This window comes from Tachysurus vachellii, chromosome 2, assembly GCF_030014155.1.
Source record: "Tachysurus vachellii isolate PV-2020 chromosome 2, HZAU_Pvac_v1, whole genome shotgun sequence".
In the NCBI taxonomy this organism is placed as follows: domain Eukaryota; kingdom Metazoa; phylum Chordata; class Actinopteri; order Siluriformes; family Bagridae; genus Tachysurus; species Tachysurus vachellii.
The window spans coordinates 22,408,082-22,424,896 of record NC_083461.1 but is presented as its reverse complement, the minus strand read 5'-3'; the positions used below and the strand labels follow the sequence as shown (position 1 = coordinate 22,424,896).

At 39.3% G+C, this 16,815-nt stretch overlaps 1 protein-coding gene across 2 annotated transcripts in view; it reads left to right on the top strand.

The window, feature by feature from the left end:
• The window catches only part of LOC132841499 (zinc transporter ZIP11-like), a 103,777-nt gene extending 87,283 nt beyond the window's left edge, over nucleotides 1-16,494 (top strand). For both annotated transcript variants that reach the window (XM_060863836.1, XM_060863835.1), the window contains exons 7-10: nucleotides 84-153; nucleotides 11,430-11,528; nucleotides 15,483-15,641; nucleotides 16,096-16,494. In XM_060863836.1, coding sequence (XP_060719819.1) covers nucleotides 84-153; nucleotides 11,430-11,528; nucleotides 15,483-15,641; nucleotides 16,096-16,174 — 407 coding nt within the window. In that variant the 3' untranslated portion in view covers nucleotides 16,175-16,494. The remainder of the gene's footprint in view (nucleotides 1-83; nucleotides 154-11,429; nucleotides 11,529-15,482; nucleotides 15,642-16,095) is intronic.
• The last annotated feature ends 321 nt before the right edge of the window (nucleotides 16,495-16,815 follow it).

Below are 16,815 nucleotides of genomic sequence, written 5' to 3'. Positions count from 1 at the left end.
TGTTGTACCATGACACAACCTCGCATGTCTGTATTGGGTTATTGACAGGGGTGTTTGTGTGTGTTTGTGCGTGTGAATTTCAGAGGGCTTGGCTGTTGGGGTGGGTTTTGCAGCTGCTGGAAAAACCCCCTCTGCTACATTTGAGAGTGCCAGGCAAGTACTCAGCTTCTTTCTCATACATCTTTCTTTGTTATTTTAATTTCATATCATTTCTAAGTGTTGTATGAATTTTGTATGAAATTTTTACAGCCAAAAATTAGACTGTGTTGGTTAATATTCTATTCTATATTCTACAGAATCTCTAGGAGTAGTTCCTCGGCAAGACAATTATATATACTATATTCATGCCCTTTGCTCATGTTTCTGTTCTAAAAGAGAAATTAGAGACATAACACAACAGGGAACAACTGCTTTCATGTTCTATTGTAAGTGATAACAGAAATTTGTCTCAAGGACCTTCGATCATTTGAAATTGATCATATGGATAAATAAATGTGTGTCATTCTTTACTCATTCAATCATCCATGTTCTGGGAGCTCCTTATCCTCTTCAGGGTTGCAGTGGATCTGGTGTCTATCACAGGAACACTGGGCACCATGAGGGAAAGATCCCCCTAGGTGAAAAACAACACCATTGCAATTACTTCCGCCTCCCATGAACATTTAAGCAGCATGAACATCAGTGCGAAGTATTGTCCCTTAGCGTGCGTACCAAGCCTTGCATTTGATCTATGTGTATGACCACGCTCCAATCACGTTTTCGCCTGTGTTTAACCCTTCGGATTTGTTTGCTTGTGTTTTTTCCTTCCTTGGTTTTCTGTAGTTTGCTTCTTCATTGAACTATGCTTTTGGATTATGATTTTGGATTTGTTTTTTTTGTGGAATTAACCCCTTAAATTCAGCAGATGTCTCCCAGCTTAAGGCGATCATCGCATGGCAAGGATAAATGCTCCTTGCGTTCCACAAACAGATAGTAACCCTACAGGCCATCAACGCCCAGCTACAACAAAATCAGAATACAATCAAAATGTTTCGGAATCAAAGTGGGGGGAATGGCGCTTCCTTGCAGGCCTTTTTACCCAGTGGGCTACAAGCGAACTAGCTTGTCGAGACTATCTCTGCCACTAACCGGTTTGGTGCCGATATTGAGCATGACTCAGCTACCCTGCCTACTATGTACTTCCCCTCTCACTTCTTCTTCTTCTTCTTCTTCTTCTTCTTCTTCTTCTTCTTCTTCTTCTTCTTCTTCTTCTTCTTCTTCTTCTTCTTCTTCTTCTTCTTCTTCTTCTTCTTCTTCTTCTTCTTCTTCTTCTTCTTCTTCTTGCTTTTTCCATTAGGGGTCACCACATAACTTTATCCTCAGTATCCTCTTCTCTCACACCAGTTAACTTTGTCCTCATTTAACATATCCATTTATCTTTTCTTTGGCCTTCATCTTGACCTCTTAACTGGCAGCTCCATCTCCAACATCCTCCTACCAATATAACCATCTCCCTCCTCTGTACATGTCCAAACCATCTCAATCTAGCCTCTCTGTCCTTGTCCCCAAAACAGCCAACATGAGCTGTCCCTCTGATGTGCTCGTTCCTAATCCTGTCCATCCACGTCACGCAGAAAGAGAATCTCTGCCTCATGTCTTTTCTTCACCTACAGTCTCTAACCCATACAGTATGCCTGGCCTCACTACTTTCTTGTACACTTTTCCTTTGATTCTTTATGGCACTCTTCTGTCACACAACACCCCTGACACTTTTCTTCACCCACTCCAACCCACCTGCACCTGACCACAAATACTTAAACTCCTGCACCTTCTTGACCCCCTGTAACCTCACTCTTCTACTTCCCTCCCTCTCGTTCATACACATGTATTCCATCTTAATACGACTGACTTTCATTCCTATTTTTTCCAGAGCAGACCTCCACCTTTCCAAGTGTTCCTCCACCTGCTCTCTACTCTCACTACAGATCACAAAGTCATCCGCAAACATTATTGTCCACGGAGACACCGACTTCATCTGTCAACCTGTTCATCAAAATAGCAAACAAGAAGAGACTTAAAACTGATCCTTGATGTAGCCCCACTTCCACCTTGAACTCCTTTGTCTGACGTATGGTACATCTCACTGCTGTCATACTCCTCTCATACATATCCTGAACTACTCTGACGTACTTTACCACTCCTGACATCCTCATACAGTACCATAGCTCCTCACTTGGCACCCTGTCATACTATTTCTCAAATCCACAAATACGCAATGCAGCTCCTGACTACCTCTGTACTTTGTACTCAATTAACATCAGTAGTGCTCTTTCGGGGCAAGAAGCCATACCGCTGCTCACAATTATCAACTTCCTTTTTTAGCCTAGCTTCCACTACTCTTTCCCATAGCTTTATTGTGTGGCTCATCAACTTTATACTTCTGTAGTTGCTACAACACTGCACATCACCCTTGTTGTTAAAGATTGGCATTAGAACACTTCTCCTCCAATCCTAAGGCATCTCCTCACTCTCATGGGGACATGGGGATGTGATACTCCACACAGAGATGGGTTTTGCCCATGTTGAGCCTAGTGGATTTATATTATATATGATAGCAGTTCTGTGCTGCATCCTATCTTTTTTTTTGACATTTTAATCATGCATAAATCCAACACACTTACACAATGCTGGCTGAATATGTAATCAGACATCTGTACACAATCAGGGGCTTATGGCTTCACTTTTTTTTTTTTTTTTTAATAATTACAGCATTGTCAGCAAAAACCCCCGAAAAGATCACAAAACTTGAAATGTGCAATTTATTTTCACATACTAATAATACTCTGTTAATACTCTGTGAAAATAAATTGCACATTTCAGGTTTTGTGATGAAGGTTCAAAATCTATGTCTCTAAACATCATGTTTCTGTTTTCTGTCTAAAATAGGTGCATGTCGTTGCTATCCACACAGAAAGTAACTGGAGCTCAGTGTCAAACCCAGGACACTGGAACTGTGAGACAGCTTGCTTTACTTGTTAACCAGAGGTTTAGATCTGTGCTGAATGAAGTTGTGTTATAAAGTTGATCTGGTGTTAAATAGCTCTGAACAAAAAGTCAATGAAGGCAGTGTTTGATTTTTAAGTATATTTGACATTTTAGTCAATAAGCCAATTAAATAAGTCAATTTAATATAAAGGGTCTCGGCCGTGTTGTAGATCAACATTAAGATCATATGGAATGTTACTCTGGATCTGATGTATTTCTGCATGTATAAATCATGCATGTTATTGTGATAGCTTTGTAAATTTTGCCATCTGCCTTTTCTGAACCACACATTTTAAATTTAAAATAAAATCACAAATTCAAATTCACATAGTATGCAAATTACTTTAAGTTTGATTAGACAGGGCTAAATGGTCCAAAAGGCAAATATTACCTTGAACCAATAAAATTGCCTCACAGTTCCAGGGTCCTAGACTTGAGTGAGTGTGAGGTGTTTCACATGTACTTAGAGTATGTTCTCATCTATGTGGCTTTCGTCTGCGTTCCTCTGGTTTGCTCTGATTTGCTCTGACCTCCCAATTTATCTTAGCCAAGTGGATTAATTAGGATTAGTTGCCTCTAAGCATGAGTGAGTGTGTGTGCATGTGTGGGTGTGCATGGTGCACTGTGATGGAATGCTTGGTGTATTCCACAGCACCACTTTGTATTCTTGGGATAGGCTTCAGATTCACCAAGCCCCAAACCAGGAGCGTTTACTGGAAGTGATTGAGGGAGTACTGCCCCCCAGTGGTGTGGTATGAGGTTCCTACAACCTGAAATCTGATTGGCTGATGACAGCCATGTTTCCTAATTAAATCATTAGAAATCTTTTTGCAGTATACAAAATTTCAGCTCATACTGCTCGAAGTAAACACGGTGCATTTTCTACAGCATGTGAGTATAGTTGTGAGCAAGCCAAAAAAACTGACACAAAAAACTGTCAAACTGTTGTAAACATGTAGGTGTAAAATAAAGATGATCATGATAAGCACTATCTGATGGTCCTGTTCTGATGTCCGCACTCTGCTGTGTGATGCTGCTACCCAACGGTCAAGAACAGCATAAAAATGTAAACAGAAATGTGTTCCTAGGAATGTGAGATGGTCACGAGGCAGGTGTATGTAAGAGGAGAGAGAAAGACTGTATGTGTGTGTGTGTGTGTGTGTGTGTGTGTGTGTGTGTGAGAGAGAGAGAGAGAGAGAGAGAGAGAGAAACCACAGGTGTTCATTTGTCTCGATAAATTTCTACTAGAGTAACAGCATTGTCTGGAATAGAGCTATGAGCACACATGTTGCAGTTATTATAGAACAAGAAAGGAGTCTTTGTCACACTGACTGACTGAAACCCAAGAGACAGAGGGGACAGAGAGAACAATTAAAATTCCCTCTTTTTAATTATAATAAGCCTTCAAATTCGGCTACAGAGTACACTCTGTTTATGAAAGGACGGTAAAATGATAAGGGGGTTTGATGATAAGGGGGTAACATTGCCATATCTCATCTATAAAGTCCTCACTTTGATCCTGATCAGGATAAAATGCCTGCTGAAGATGGAATAATGAAAGTTGATATAATTTTGAAGTATTTTATAACTAATCGTGATGATAAGTTGTCATGTGAAAAACGCTGCCGTTTAGAATTGAAAATTATTTCCCACAGTGTATCCACTCTTTACAGAGCCATCTAACACCCCCCAAACCCCCTCTTTTTTAATCTTTCTCTCTCGCTCTCTCTCTCTCTCTCTCTCTCTCTCTCTCTCTCTCTCACGCGCACTCTCTCTCTCACACATGCACACACACACACACTTGCTTTCTCTAGCCGAAGGCACTAGGGCAATACGTCTGTGAGAAACAAAAGTCCACTTGTTTCCAGAGGGGAAAACTGTTGTTTGTCTTTTTCATTTTCTTTTCTCCTTGCTTGTTCTCATGGACAAAGCAGTCTTCACATCCCCCCATACCCACACACACTTGGGTGCACTGTTAAAACCAGATGCTTTGAACCTATTCAAAGCAGCATGTTATTTTTTTTTACCCTCGTTCCTCTTATGCGAAGAATGCTTTGAAGGTGCTGAGTATATGGTTTTCACTACAGCTAAGAGATCAGACATACCGCTGCACTTACAACTGATGCATTTTCCAGCATCACACACACAATATCCACTTTGTTAAGTGGCTGGATAGATTTGGAAACATTTAGAGACCTGTGTATAACCTTTAACAGCAGTAGCATCTTTTAAAGCTTTTAAAGTGAACCCACAAGGAGCTCTGTTAAAACTCACCGGTGTCTTTCAGAAATGTAGATTAAAAAATATTGTCAACATACCGATGATACAAATGAACATATTTAGCTCGATAATAACCTCGGAATCAATCCTGGAACTTAAAATAACACCAAATACATGAAATAGAATGTAAAATGCAGTCAGTATTTGTTTATAGGAAGATTTGACAGTAAAATGAATGCAGAATGTCACTGGTTTGAACAAAAGTTCAACTATAAAACCACATGAATGCATCTGCGATCCAAACAAAATTGATGAGTGATTTGATCAATGTCAATATGATGAAAATTTCATTGGATTTAAAGATGTTATTTCATTGACCAAATTAGTAATAGCAAACAGGTTTATTTGGGGATATGGGGAGATTGCGAGGTTTGTGCTGAGACCACAGTGTCTCCTGAGTGGGAAGAAAGAATGTTTTATCAACTTAGCAGTAGTGACGGGAGCCATATAACTTTTTTTATTTCCAAAAACTAAAATGGATTGTAGTTATAAGAGAGGGTTCCACAGATGCTTGAGGGAAACCAGTTGGTACCTCAATCTATGCCTGTCATTATATACTCTGTATGAGTGAAATCAGATGAGGTAAGTTAGGTTTAAGAGTCTGTCTATGAGAATTGGTTGGGTCACTGCATCGAATACTACATTTGCACTCCACTGTGTAAAACTCGTAAGCATCTTATTTCTTTATACAAAGTCTATATTATTGACTTAGCACAAAAAAAGCTTGGATATTTTGGAAAAAATGTTTCAGTAAATAAAGCAAGACTTCACATAACAGAGCAATTGTGATGCAAACAACATAATGAAACCTGCAGGGTTTCTGTTTGCAAACGTGCAACAGTCAAACTCTCCAACAAGCTTGGCTAAACTTTCTGTCCAGTATCTTTATAAAACTGTACAAAGTCTACTAAAAACACATTTTTACCCAAGTGATTACTTTTAGTTTATTACTGTTTATTGTCTCAACTGCTTTTATGTAGGGATTTCATAATTTTTGAAAATGTGATCGCTTTACAGCACTTGTTTACATGGCCCTAAGACTTTAGCAGAGTACTGTACATCCAACCAAACAGAATGAAATGACAGTCCACACAATGTTAGAAGGATTTGCACTTTTTCGCTCAGTAGGGAAACAGTTTATTGTCCTTTGTAAGATTTTGGTGATTCTCAAAATGCCTCATATTAAACAGTACTATAGCACACATATTGTATTTATAGTGGAAGTCAAATCACAGAGTTATATTAATGCACCCTTTATAATATCATGTTGATTCTGTAGTAATAAATCATTCACAGAGCCTTACATGGCATACAGATGTGGCATATAGATCAAGTCTAATAATTAATGGATTGAAAACATTGTTAAAAAAATAAACAGTGTAATGGTGGTTTTGGTGGTTAGCATGTTTGCCTCACACCTCCAGGGTTGTAAGTTATACTAGTAAGCATTAATCTTATGCCTCATAAGGAACGTATGTGGACACACACGCAACCAAATAGCAAAAACAATTAAAGCATTCTGAAAGGCTAAATAAAAAGGACTCAGCATACCGCTATGCAGCAGGTGAAGGAAGAAGGGAAGAAAGGGAAACTCCGGGTTACTTTTTAATAGTAATACAACACTTATTAAAGGTGAAATCTTCACTCTCGTTCTCTTACTCATTTTGTCCTCTTTCTGTTCTGATCATACTTAAATGGCTTACAGTAGGATGACACTTGTATATGGAGTGAGATTATCATTTCTCTCAAGTGTGAGAAGAGGCTGGAGTCTCTATGTGTAAGTGTTATTCTCTGTTCTGCTATTAACAGTGCACAATGTGCAGAGCTCTCCAACTCTCTCTCTCATCTCTCTTCTCTCCTTAATCTCCTTAATTCAGAGCTACTTCTGTTTCTGTTGAGCAAGTCTGATGGCTTGTCATGATTATATTATTGTAGTGTCTGTACTGTTCACTGCTTTCTGTAATTTCCCTTTTATCATACAAAATTCAATAGCCATGCCAGCACATTTGATTTAAATTTGTTTCATGGTGTCATGGGACAGATTCAGTTGTAGAAACAATTTCATGGGAGCAACCATTCAAATCCAAACCGGTAATCAAACGTAAACTTAAAACTTGTCTGCCTTAGGGAGGAGCAGGACATGGGAAGCCCTGATGCAGCCTCAGACAGGAGCATAATGTGGGGGCCTCCTTCTTGGCCTCTGGAAGGACCAGGACATGGGAGGCTGCCCCATAAGACTGGGGTGTGGGCAGAATTTGGAACGCTGTGTCATCTGCCTTAGGCTTAAGCAAGCAACAATGTTGGCCTCTGCAATGGAGGCTGCTCTGTCTCCTCTGGATGGAGCTCTCCAGCCAGTAGATAGAGCTTAGATAGGGAGTTTGTTTCATCAGTCTCTGTTAAAAACAATAAACTATGGAGGAGAGGCTGTCCTGTTGGCAGAGCATAGGTTGGAAGGCAAGGGGCAAACTGTTGGAAAGCAAGTGGTCAGGAGGTGACATCCACACTGGAGTCTGATGGTGGTGAAACTAGGATGAAACTAGAGTTAGGTGGTGGGTCTGATGTTCTCACCAGGGTGGACATTGGAGGCCTCATGCAGAAGCACATTTGGGAGGCCACACCATCAGCCTCATGAGGGTGCAGGACATAAGGTTGTATATTTTGATATCATTTCTTTTGAAACAGCAATCTAGAAAGGGAGCATTTTGAGGGGCTTGTCTGATTTCTACTACAGCTTTTCACTTTGTGCTGAACCACAAGGGGGGGTGCTGCATTTAATACAAAGCGGTAAAATTAATCTGTTTTTAGAAACTTACCTTACACATTGTCATCTACATCTCTACACTTTTACATCGTCAGTGCTCAAACACTGAGTCCTTCTGTTAAATTCTATCTACTCTGTGGTCATCTTGGCATCATTCCCAGACAATCACACACACAAACTTCAGCCATCTTTTTAACACACAAGTGCTGGTTTGATAAGGGATATAACATAGGAGACATGTCACAATTGAAACTACACAAACACCAACAAATGCTGATACAAGAGCTGGCAGCAGGTTTACAGGGGAATGACAAATGAGTCCTAAAGATTGATCATTTGATAGCTCATTTTATAGCTCAAGAGCAGCATAAGGTCTTGAGGATTTTTGTTCACTATTTTCCCAGAAAGTATAAGCTGTATAAATATAAAAGTTCTTAAACACAATTTGGACACAAATACAACTACATAGTGTACAGTGATGCCTCGAGATACGAGTTTAATTCGTTCCGTGACTTTGTTCGTATCTCAAATTGCTCGTATCTCAAAACAGTTTTCCCCATTTAAATGAATTGAAATCCCATTAATCCGTTCCAGCTCGCAAAATTCCACTCCAGTTGTTTTGTTTGGTTTTTAATATGAAAAATGTACAGTACCTGTATATATAAATGACAAATATTGTATAAAAACATACAGTAATAAAAGAGAATGTTAAAAAAAATAAACTGGTTTTACTTTACGGAAGATGCGCACGGAGGTTGAGGGAGGATTAAACAGGAGGAATTTTGTCTCGTACGTACACTTTCACTTTCGTTCACTTACTCGCTACTGTACACTCTTAATGCTACTTTACACTTAAATAGAACTTAACTAAACTTCACTAAAATTAACGAACTTAAATCAAGCATCGCGTTAGTTCTGGCAGGCCACGTCGTCTGGCAGGCCACGTTACGTCACATGACATAACCCACACAGTACTACGGTCAGGCCAAACTTTCTGGAACACTGAAGGGGTTACTCACTGGCTGAAGCAGGAGAGCCTGTGCAAACCTCAGCTATACCATCAGCTCTTCATATATCCTGGGTGGTATGGCAGAGTGGCCAGTAAGAAACTGATTCTGAAAAAGTTCATGTTAGGAAATTTGAGAGCTTTGGGAAAATGACTTTGTGGTCTAATGAGACTAAACGTGAGCCATTTGACCTAAAGGCAAGGCTTAACAGCACAACAGCAAGGAAACACCATTTCTGTCATCAAGCACATTAGTGATAGCATCATGCTCTAGGGATCTTTTCTTGTGGGACGAACTGGGTTTGTTGGATCAAGTTAAATATAAGAAAACTGTTGAAACCCTGTTAAAGTTACATCAGTACAGAGTCAATGCACAGGGTAAAAGCAACAAATGACTGCCTTATAAAAGAAGGCATGTGGGTTTTGTGAAGGAATCAAAACCTAGTCTTAAATCCAAATAATGGCATGACCCGAAAATTGCAGTTCACCCACCGATATGTGCTTGTTAAACTTCCCTTTCAATATTTATTTTCCCTTTTGCTGTTATATAAACTCCACCCTTCTGGAAAGTCATTCCACTACTCTTTGGAACAAGGCTGAGGGGATTAGAGTCCATTCAGTCACAAGTCCATGAGTTAGGTCAGCCACTGATGTTGGGTGAGGAGTCCTGGGGCGCACAGTTCACATTCCAGTTCATCCCAAAGGTTTCCGGTGGGGTTGAGGTTAAGGCTCTGTACAGGCCACTCCTATGGAAGTTCTCCAACTTCCAATACTTTTTGTAAGCACAATACATAAGCCAATTTTTAGAACCTGGAAGAATTTTACTTTAGAGCACAGCATATGATTGACTTAAGACAGTGTGGAGACTAATATTTATTGTTGCATATGGTTTCATGAATGTGTGTGTCTGTGTGTCAGGCTGATGTGGGCAGCAGTAGGTGCTTTATGGTGACACACTGATGCTTCTGTCTTGCTCTGTGTCAAACTGGCTTTTACCTCTTTTTACTATATTTGAGATCGTTTCCCAAGTTCGCACTTCTTGAGCATTGACAAAACAAATAGATTTTTTTAAAAAACGTAGTGAGCTGTGCTGTGCAGTGAGCTGTGCTTTCCACCCATTTACAATGTAAGAAAAAGCACTCAGATGAATGTTCACAGACAGTTGTAAGTTGGATCCACCAGGAAATTGATGGGTGGACACACACAAAAAACCCAGAAAGCTACAGATCTGCATTAGTAGTATGATTTATGACAGCACACATTTTTAAGGAATTGGAAAAATAAACTTGTATTGACGCTCAGTGATTCATTCCCCTTCCCGAATGAACCCAGAGTGAACTGAGGAATTCGGTGACTGAGTTCACTTCTCCCCACTGAGAACTCTTTATATACACTGAGATCTCTCTCTCTCTCTCTCTCTTTCTGACATTTTTTTCAACATACATCATACAAAAAATGAGGCTGACTGAATAATGAGAGGAGGAACACAAGTCAGAGTTTGTTCCTCTTCCTTCTTCTTCTGTTGTTGTCTATCTTTCATCTGTACTGTGTACTGAGTACTTGAGATTTGTATCTAAGAGCTGCTGCTGTTATCATGAAGTCTGTCCTGTGTTCATCCCAGAACACACTTATTCATATCTGCTCTTACAAAACAACTGCTCATACTGAACATCTGCTCCTACTGAACTGAACTGTTTGTCTTGACACATCCACATGTGTGCTGTAATTATTCATAATCTGTTTTCACCCAGATAAATTAAGCTTGGTTTCAATGTTAAAATGCAGCACTTTGCCAGATGAGGCAGCTTCATTTGGAATTTGTCATAGCACAAATTCAGTTAGTTCGGTTAGTCATTTTGAGTGACACATATCACAAGCCTTTAATCAGGTAGTCTCTCTCTTATCCTAACCCTGAACCCCAGCTGCAGTCTGCACTCTCCTCGTCCCAACAGCCTCTCTCAGCTTCTTCCCTCGTTTCCCTCCTTCACACAGACTTCGTCTGTTGTTAGCCTTTCCGTGACTGGCTGTCATTAGCCTTTCTTCTCTCAGGGGCAGGATCCTGATGGTGAGCCAGGAACGGCTTTGTGCAGAGTGCAGAAATGAGTGTGGGTGCCTAAGCAGTCTTTCTCAAAACAAAGCAACTTTTCTTGGGCTTTTTCAAGTGCAGGCCAAACAAATAAACCCGGATATGAGGCCTAGTGAAGGCATGACCAACCTCACACTGTGGGCTACGAGATCTTACAGTTTAAGTCAAATTAATTCATAGGTCTAGGAATAAGACATATATTTAAACGTGTTCAGTTTAAACATTTATTTAATATATGAGTGCAAAGTTTAACAATAAAATGTCTGTTTCAGAAACCTGGCTATAGGCATAGGCATTCAGAATTTCCCTGAAGGCCTTGCAGTGAGTCTGCCGCTGAGAGGCTCTGGATTGTCCACATGGCGAGCCTTCTGGTGAGTGTGCAAATTCTCACTCTGTCTTTTTCTGTTATTCTCAAATGTCACAGTCTTTATTTGTCTGGAAAATTTCATAAAATTCGTCTCTGAGTTTAGTCTTTGCTGATACATTTATATGAGGACAAATTTATCACTTGAATATAATTTAATTTTCATTATAAGTTACATAAAATATGTAAAAAGAAAGTTTCCATTATATATTTGAACTAATTAAGCTGTCTGACAGTTAAAATAAGAAAACAATCAGCAATAATTTAAATATTGCGCATTTATACATGTTATACATTTATACAGTTAAATATGTGGCAGCACTTTAAGTGGCCTGTGGCTGTATTTATGCCTGCTGGAGGCTTTAAATCCGATATGCACAACCTCAGGGCCGGAGTTCAGCACACAGTATATACAAATATATTTTTTAAAGATGTGTTGAAGGCAAATTTATATGTGGGTTTCGAGTAGAAATGTAAAATTGGTCCAGATTTTGATCACAAACTCTCTGTTGAATCTCAATTTTTGAACTGCAACATTAATTTTTGAATTTTCAAGCACGTTTGCGTCACACCTCCAGGGTTGGGGGTTCGATTCCCACCTTCGCCTTGTGTGTGTGGAGTTTGCATGTTCTCCCCGTGTCCTCGGGGGTTTCCTCCGGGTACTCCGGTTTCCTCCCCCGGTCCAAAGACATGCATGGTAGGTTGATTGGCATCTCTGGAAAATTGTCCGAAGTGTGTGAACGTGTGTGTGAATGAGAGTGTGTGTGTGTGCCCTGCGATGGGTTGGCACTCTGTCCAGGGTGTATCCTGCCTTGATGCCCGATGACGCCTGAGATAGGCACAGGCTCCCTGTGACCCGAGGTAGTTTGGATAAGCGGTAGAAGATGAATGAATGAATGAATGAATGAATGAATGAATGAATGAATGAATGAATATTCACCTCTTATTTTTAGGATAATGTTTTCTTCCCCTCTTTATAAAAATGTATTTGGTTATTTATTTATTTATTTTTTTAAGAGGGAGATTGTTAGTTTGATATCCGGTCCTTGTGGGGGCGCTAATGGGGTGGTGAAAGCCTCGTGTTGGGGGTTTGTTGATGTTTTTCTTGTGGAAAGCAGTTTTTGCGTGTGTCCTGTGTTGTGGACAATAAAGTGGAAAAGTAAAAGGAACTATTTGTTTGTTGTCATTCGAGTTAACAACACCTGTCGGTAGAAAATGAGTGAGTGAGTACACCAAGCTGGCATCAGTACTGGAGCTGTTTAATCAAATTTTTACCCAGCTGCTGCTTTATGTCCAAACATTTAATTATGTACATTTTTATTTTGTTTTGCTTAATTGAACTCCTTTAATTGAGTTTAGGATTCAGACACAAGTAAAAATACAAACTTTATACTGTTTTTTTTTTATTAGTGCTGATTGTTCACTTGTGAATTAATCCCTGGGTTTCACTGGTGAAGATTGCATTTGTTGTTAAAAGGATAAACCACTATGAAGACCAGAAAGCTGTATATGGGAGAAAAGCAAGCCATTTTGAAGCTGAGGAAAGAAGGATATTAGTCAGAGCTATTGTACAAGCATAGAACATGGGTCAGCAACCCGCGGCTCCGCAGCTCTTTCATTTGCGAAAGACTTGCGAAATCCAACACAGAAGCAGACGCATTTTTGGTTTGCTGCAGCCGGCAAGTTAAAATTTTGATGTCATGAATACGAAGAGGACTCAATTAGACATTGAACATTTTATTTGAAAGTAACCTTCAACCCAGCATCTTTTTTGTTAAGGTTAGTTCAAATATTTTTGTTTGCTTGCAGAAATAAAATTTTGTTTACTCGGGAGCAGTTCATTGATTTCATAAATGCACACACTACAGTTTTTTCTATACTTTCCATAAAGGTATAAAACAATATATGCAGTGTTATCTTCATTTTAGGTTTTGTGGCTCCCTGTGCTTTTTTCTGTGGGAAACGGGTCCCAATGGCTCTTTGAGTGTTTAAGGTTGCCGACCCCTTGCCTAATAGAACAATTTGGAATGTCCTGAAAAGAAAGAACCACTGGTATACTACCAATCCAACACATAAAAGGTCAGCCAAGGGAAACAATAACTGCTGATAATAACTCACAAACATTATGAGAGCTGTGAAGAAAAAACCTCAAACAGCAGTCAATTACATCACCAAAAACCTCCACAGGGCAGGGGTGCAGGTCTTACAAGCCACCAAAATATAGACTCTGTACTACAAGATGCCTGTCATAAGCCCATTGGTGGTAGAAGAAAGGATCTGCTCATTATTTACAACATACAAGCTCATGGGTCAAGCAAGTTGAAGGTATTGTCATGGCTTGGGCTTGCATGGCTGCTGAAGGTTTTCAACTGGCCAGCAGACCCAACTGATCAGCGTCGGAAGAAACCCCCCAACTAAAAGAAACTGCAATACAATCCTGGAAAAGCATCACAAAAAAAGAATGCAACAGTTTGATGATGTCACTAGTTCACCACAATGATGAAGAAGAGCACCAACAGATATTAAGTAAATATCTGTTCCAGGTTTGCCTTGGATTGGTTTAACAACAAAGTCATGTTTTAAGTTATTTAACAGATGTAGATGTAAATATCATCTATCTAGATGTAAATATCATCTATCTGATCTCTTATTAACCTCAATCCCAAATATCTTCATTTTATAGCAAAAACAACATTTTCAGATGAGACCAGATGTTTTCTGATCCAGCCTCTTTTGAGTTTTAGATCATAGACAGATGTCCTGATATTCTACAGTGCATGTGTGTGAGACAGCCTAGAATTCATCAAGTATGTCTTAATCCTGAGGCAGTGAAGCAGCCCAACATCACTCTACTTCCTCCACCAGGATTGGTGATTGCACTCGTTTGCTGATATTTATGCAGTGTGCAACATTATGCTGATTTTTTCCATTTGTAAATTGCATAATTTGCATGCCAATAAACTGATCTATTTCATTCTCATTTTTTTATACTTAATTCCATGTTCCATATCTTATAAGCATCTAGACTTATCTCCATTTAGGAGTTCATTTGTGACTGTTTTGATTGGGCCATGTTACACCTGTTTAACAACATCTTGTATAGAGCAGATCATGGGACAAGTTTTTGAATGAATTATATCTTGTGTTAGTGCTCTTTTATAGAGGTTTCTAAGATCTCATTATCAGACCTATTGTGGGAAGTTGTTTGGAGATGGCGGTGTAACCCTTCCCATGTGCGGCTGCTCTTCTGAAGTCTTCTGATGTCACAATGTAGACACACTCCTGAGTGCTCCAAAACAAAAAAATAAACAAAACAAACAAAACTAAAACTCTGTTTTTATTGAGGTGCTCAAACTTCTTGAAGATGAAGTGATCCCGTGCTGAACCCAATGTTATTTGTGTATAAGATGGTAGGAAGAATAAAAATTGTTATATATGCCCTGAAAAACCAGAATTGTAAGTGGGTGTAATTCAACATCACATGTTAGTGCTCTTTATTAGAGGTTTATGAGATCTCTTTATCCCAAATATTTTTCCATAAATCATCTTGATTATTTAAATGATGATGAACTAAAATGTAAAATCATGTTTGTTTCTTGCTAAATAATGTCTTTATTTGTGAGAGACTGAATTGATGCTTGATTGCGTGAGTGACTGAGAGTGTGTGTGTGCCCTGTGATGGGTTGGCACTCCGTCCAGGGTGTATCCTGCCTTGATGCCCAATGATGCCTGAGATAGGCACATGCTCCCCGTGACCCGAGGTAGTTCGGATAAGCGGTAGAAAATGAATGAATGAATGAATGAATTGATGCTGACCAAAAAGAGAATACTGTTTCTGAACCTTTGCTTGTTTAAGAAAAAAATATTTCTTAAAGGTGTGTGTGTGTGTGTGTGTGTGTGTGTGTGTGTGTGTGTGTGTGTGTGCGTGCATGCACGTGTGCATATACATGTGTATTCTCAGGTATGGACAGCTCAGTGGGATGGTGGAGCCGTTGGCAGGGCTGCTAGGCGCGGTTGCGGTGGTGGTGGCTGAGCCATTGCTACCCTATGCACTGGCATTTGCTGCAGGGGCCATGGTTTATGTTGTTGTTGATGACATCATTCCCGAAGCTCAAGTCAAGTAATTGAACTTATTCAAATTATTTTCATGGCTTTTTATTTATCTATCTATCCATCTCTCAAGCCAGCTAGCTTTCTCACCTGATTAATGAACCATGCCAAAAAGGAGGTCACATCAGGCTTCAATTCAAACAGACTAAATAAGAATATGAAAGCAGTCCAAAAAGTTTTTTTTGCATCATACATGTGAGGCTCAAATGAGTGACCTCAAAAACTGAATGCCATTAAACGAATTAAAAAAAAAAAACATTAAAAAAAGTCACATCAGTACCTTACTGAGAAGGCTGGGTTAGTTGGAGAAGGCTGGGTTAGTTGGAGAAGGCTTGGTTAGTTGGAGAAGGCTGGGTTAGTTGGAGAAGGCTGGTTAGTTGGAGAAGGCTGGTTAGTTGGAGAAGGCTGGTTAGTTGAAGTCTGCCCACAAATCAAGATGTGATTGTTTTGTATTTTTTTTTCAGTGGCAATGGGAAGCTGGCTTCCTGGACCTCCATACTTGGCTTTATTGTGATGATGTCACTGGACGTTGGCTTGGGATAAAGAGCTTTTATTCACCAGAGATGACAGAAGGACTTTACAGGTCTTCTAAAAAGAGACCAAATGAACCATCATATCAAAATCAGGGTTAATGCGTTGGAGAATGCCTTGGAGTCTTTTACTCCTCTTTTTATTATTATTTTTTAAATTAATATAAAACTTGATAAATGATTAATTCATAAATAAAGAAATACTTGAATGTCACTTAAATAAGAGGTTGTGTGAGGTTGTGGTTTGCTTATTGCAGTTTATCCATTGTTTCTCTGACACAATATGAAGCTGGTTTGTTGATTAAAACTCTAAACTGTCTTCCTACATGGAGAGTAATGACTCATGGACTGTTTTCTTTTATGTTTGTAAATGTTTGTTATGTTTATAAAACTACTGCATTATCAGACATTCTAAATTTCATGATATAATGTGTGATATAAAAAAACTCTTCTTTGAAATGCTTCATCATTCTGCACTTCTGCAGTTACATTCCGACTTGTGTCCTGAACTACACACACTGTTTACTGTGGGCTGTTTGCATTGTTTCAACACTTTTGGTTCTGGGTTTCTTCACACACTGTGGTCACGTGTTCACATTAATGTTGTGTTTTGTGAGAGTGATTTCATCAAATATGCTTTCTGACATTACTACA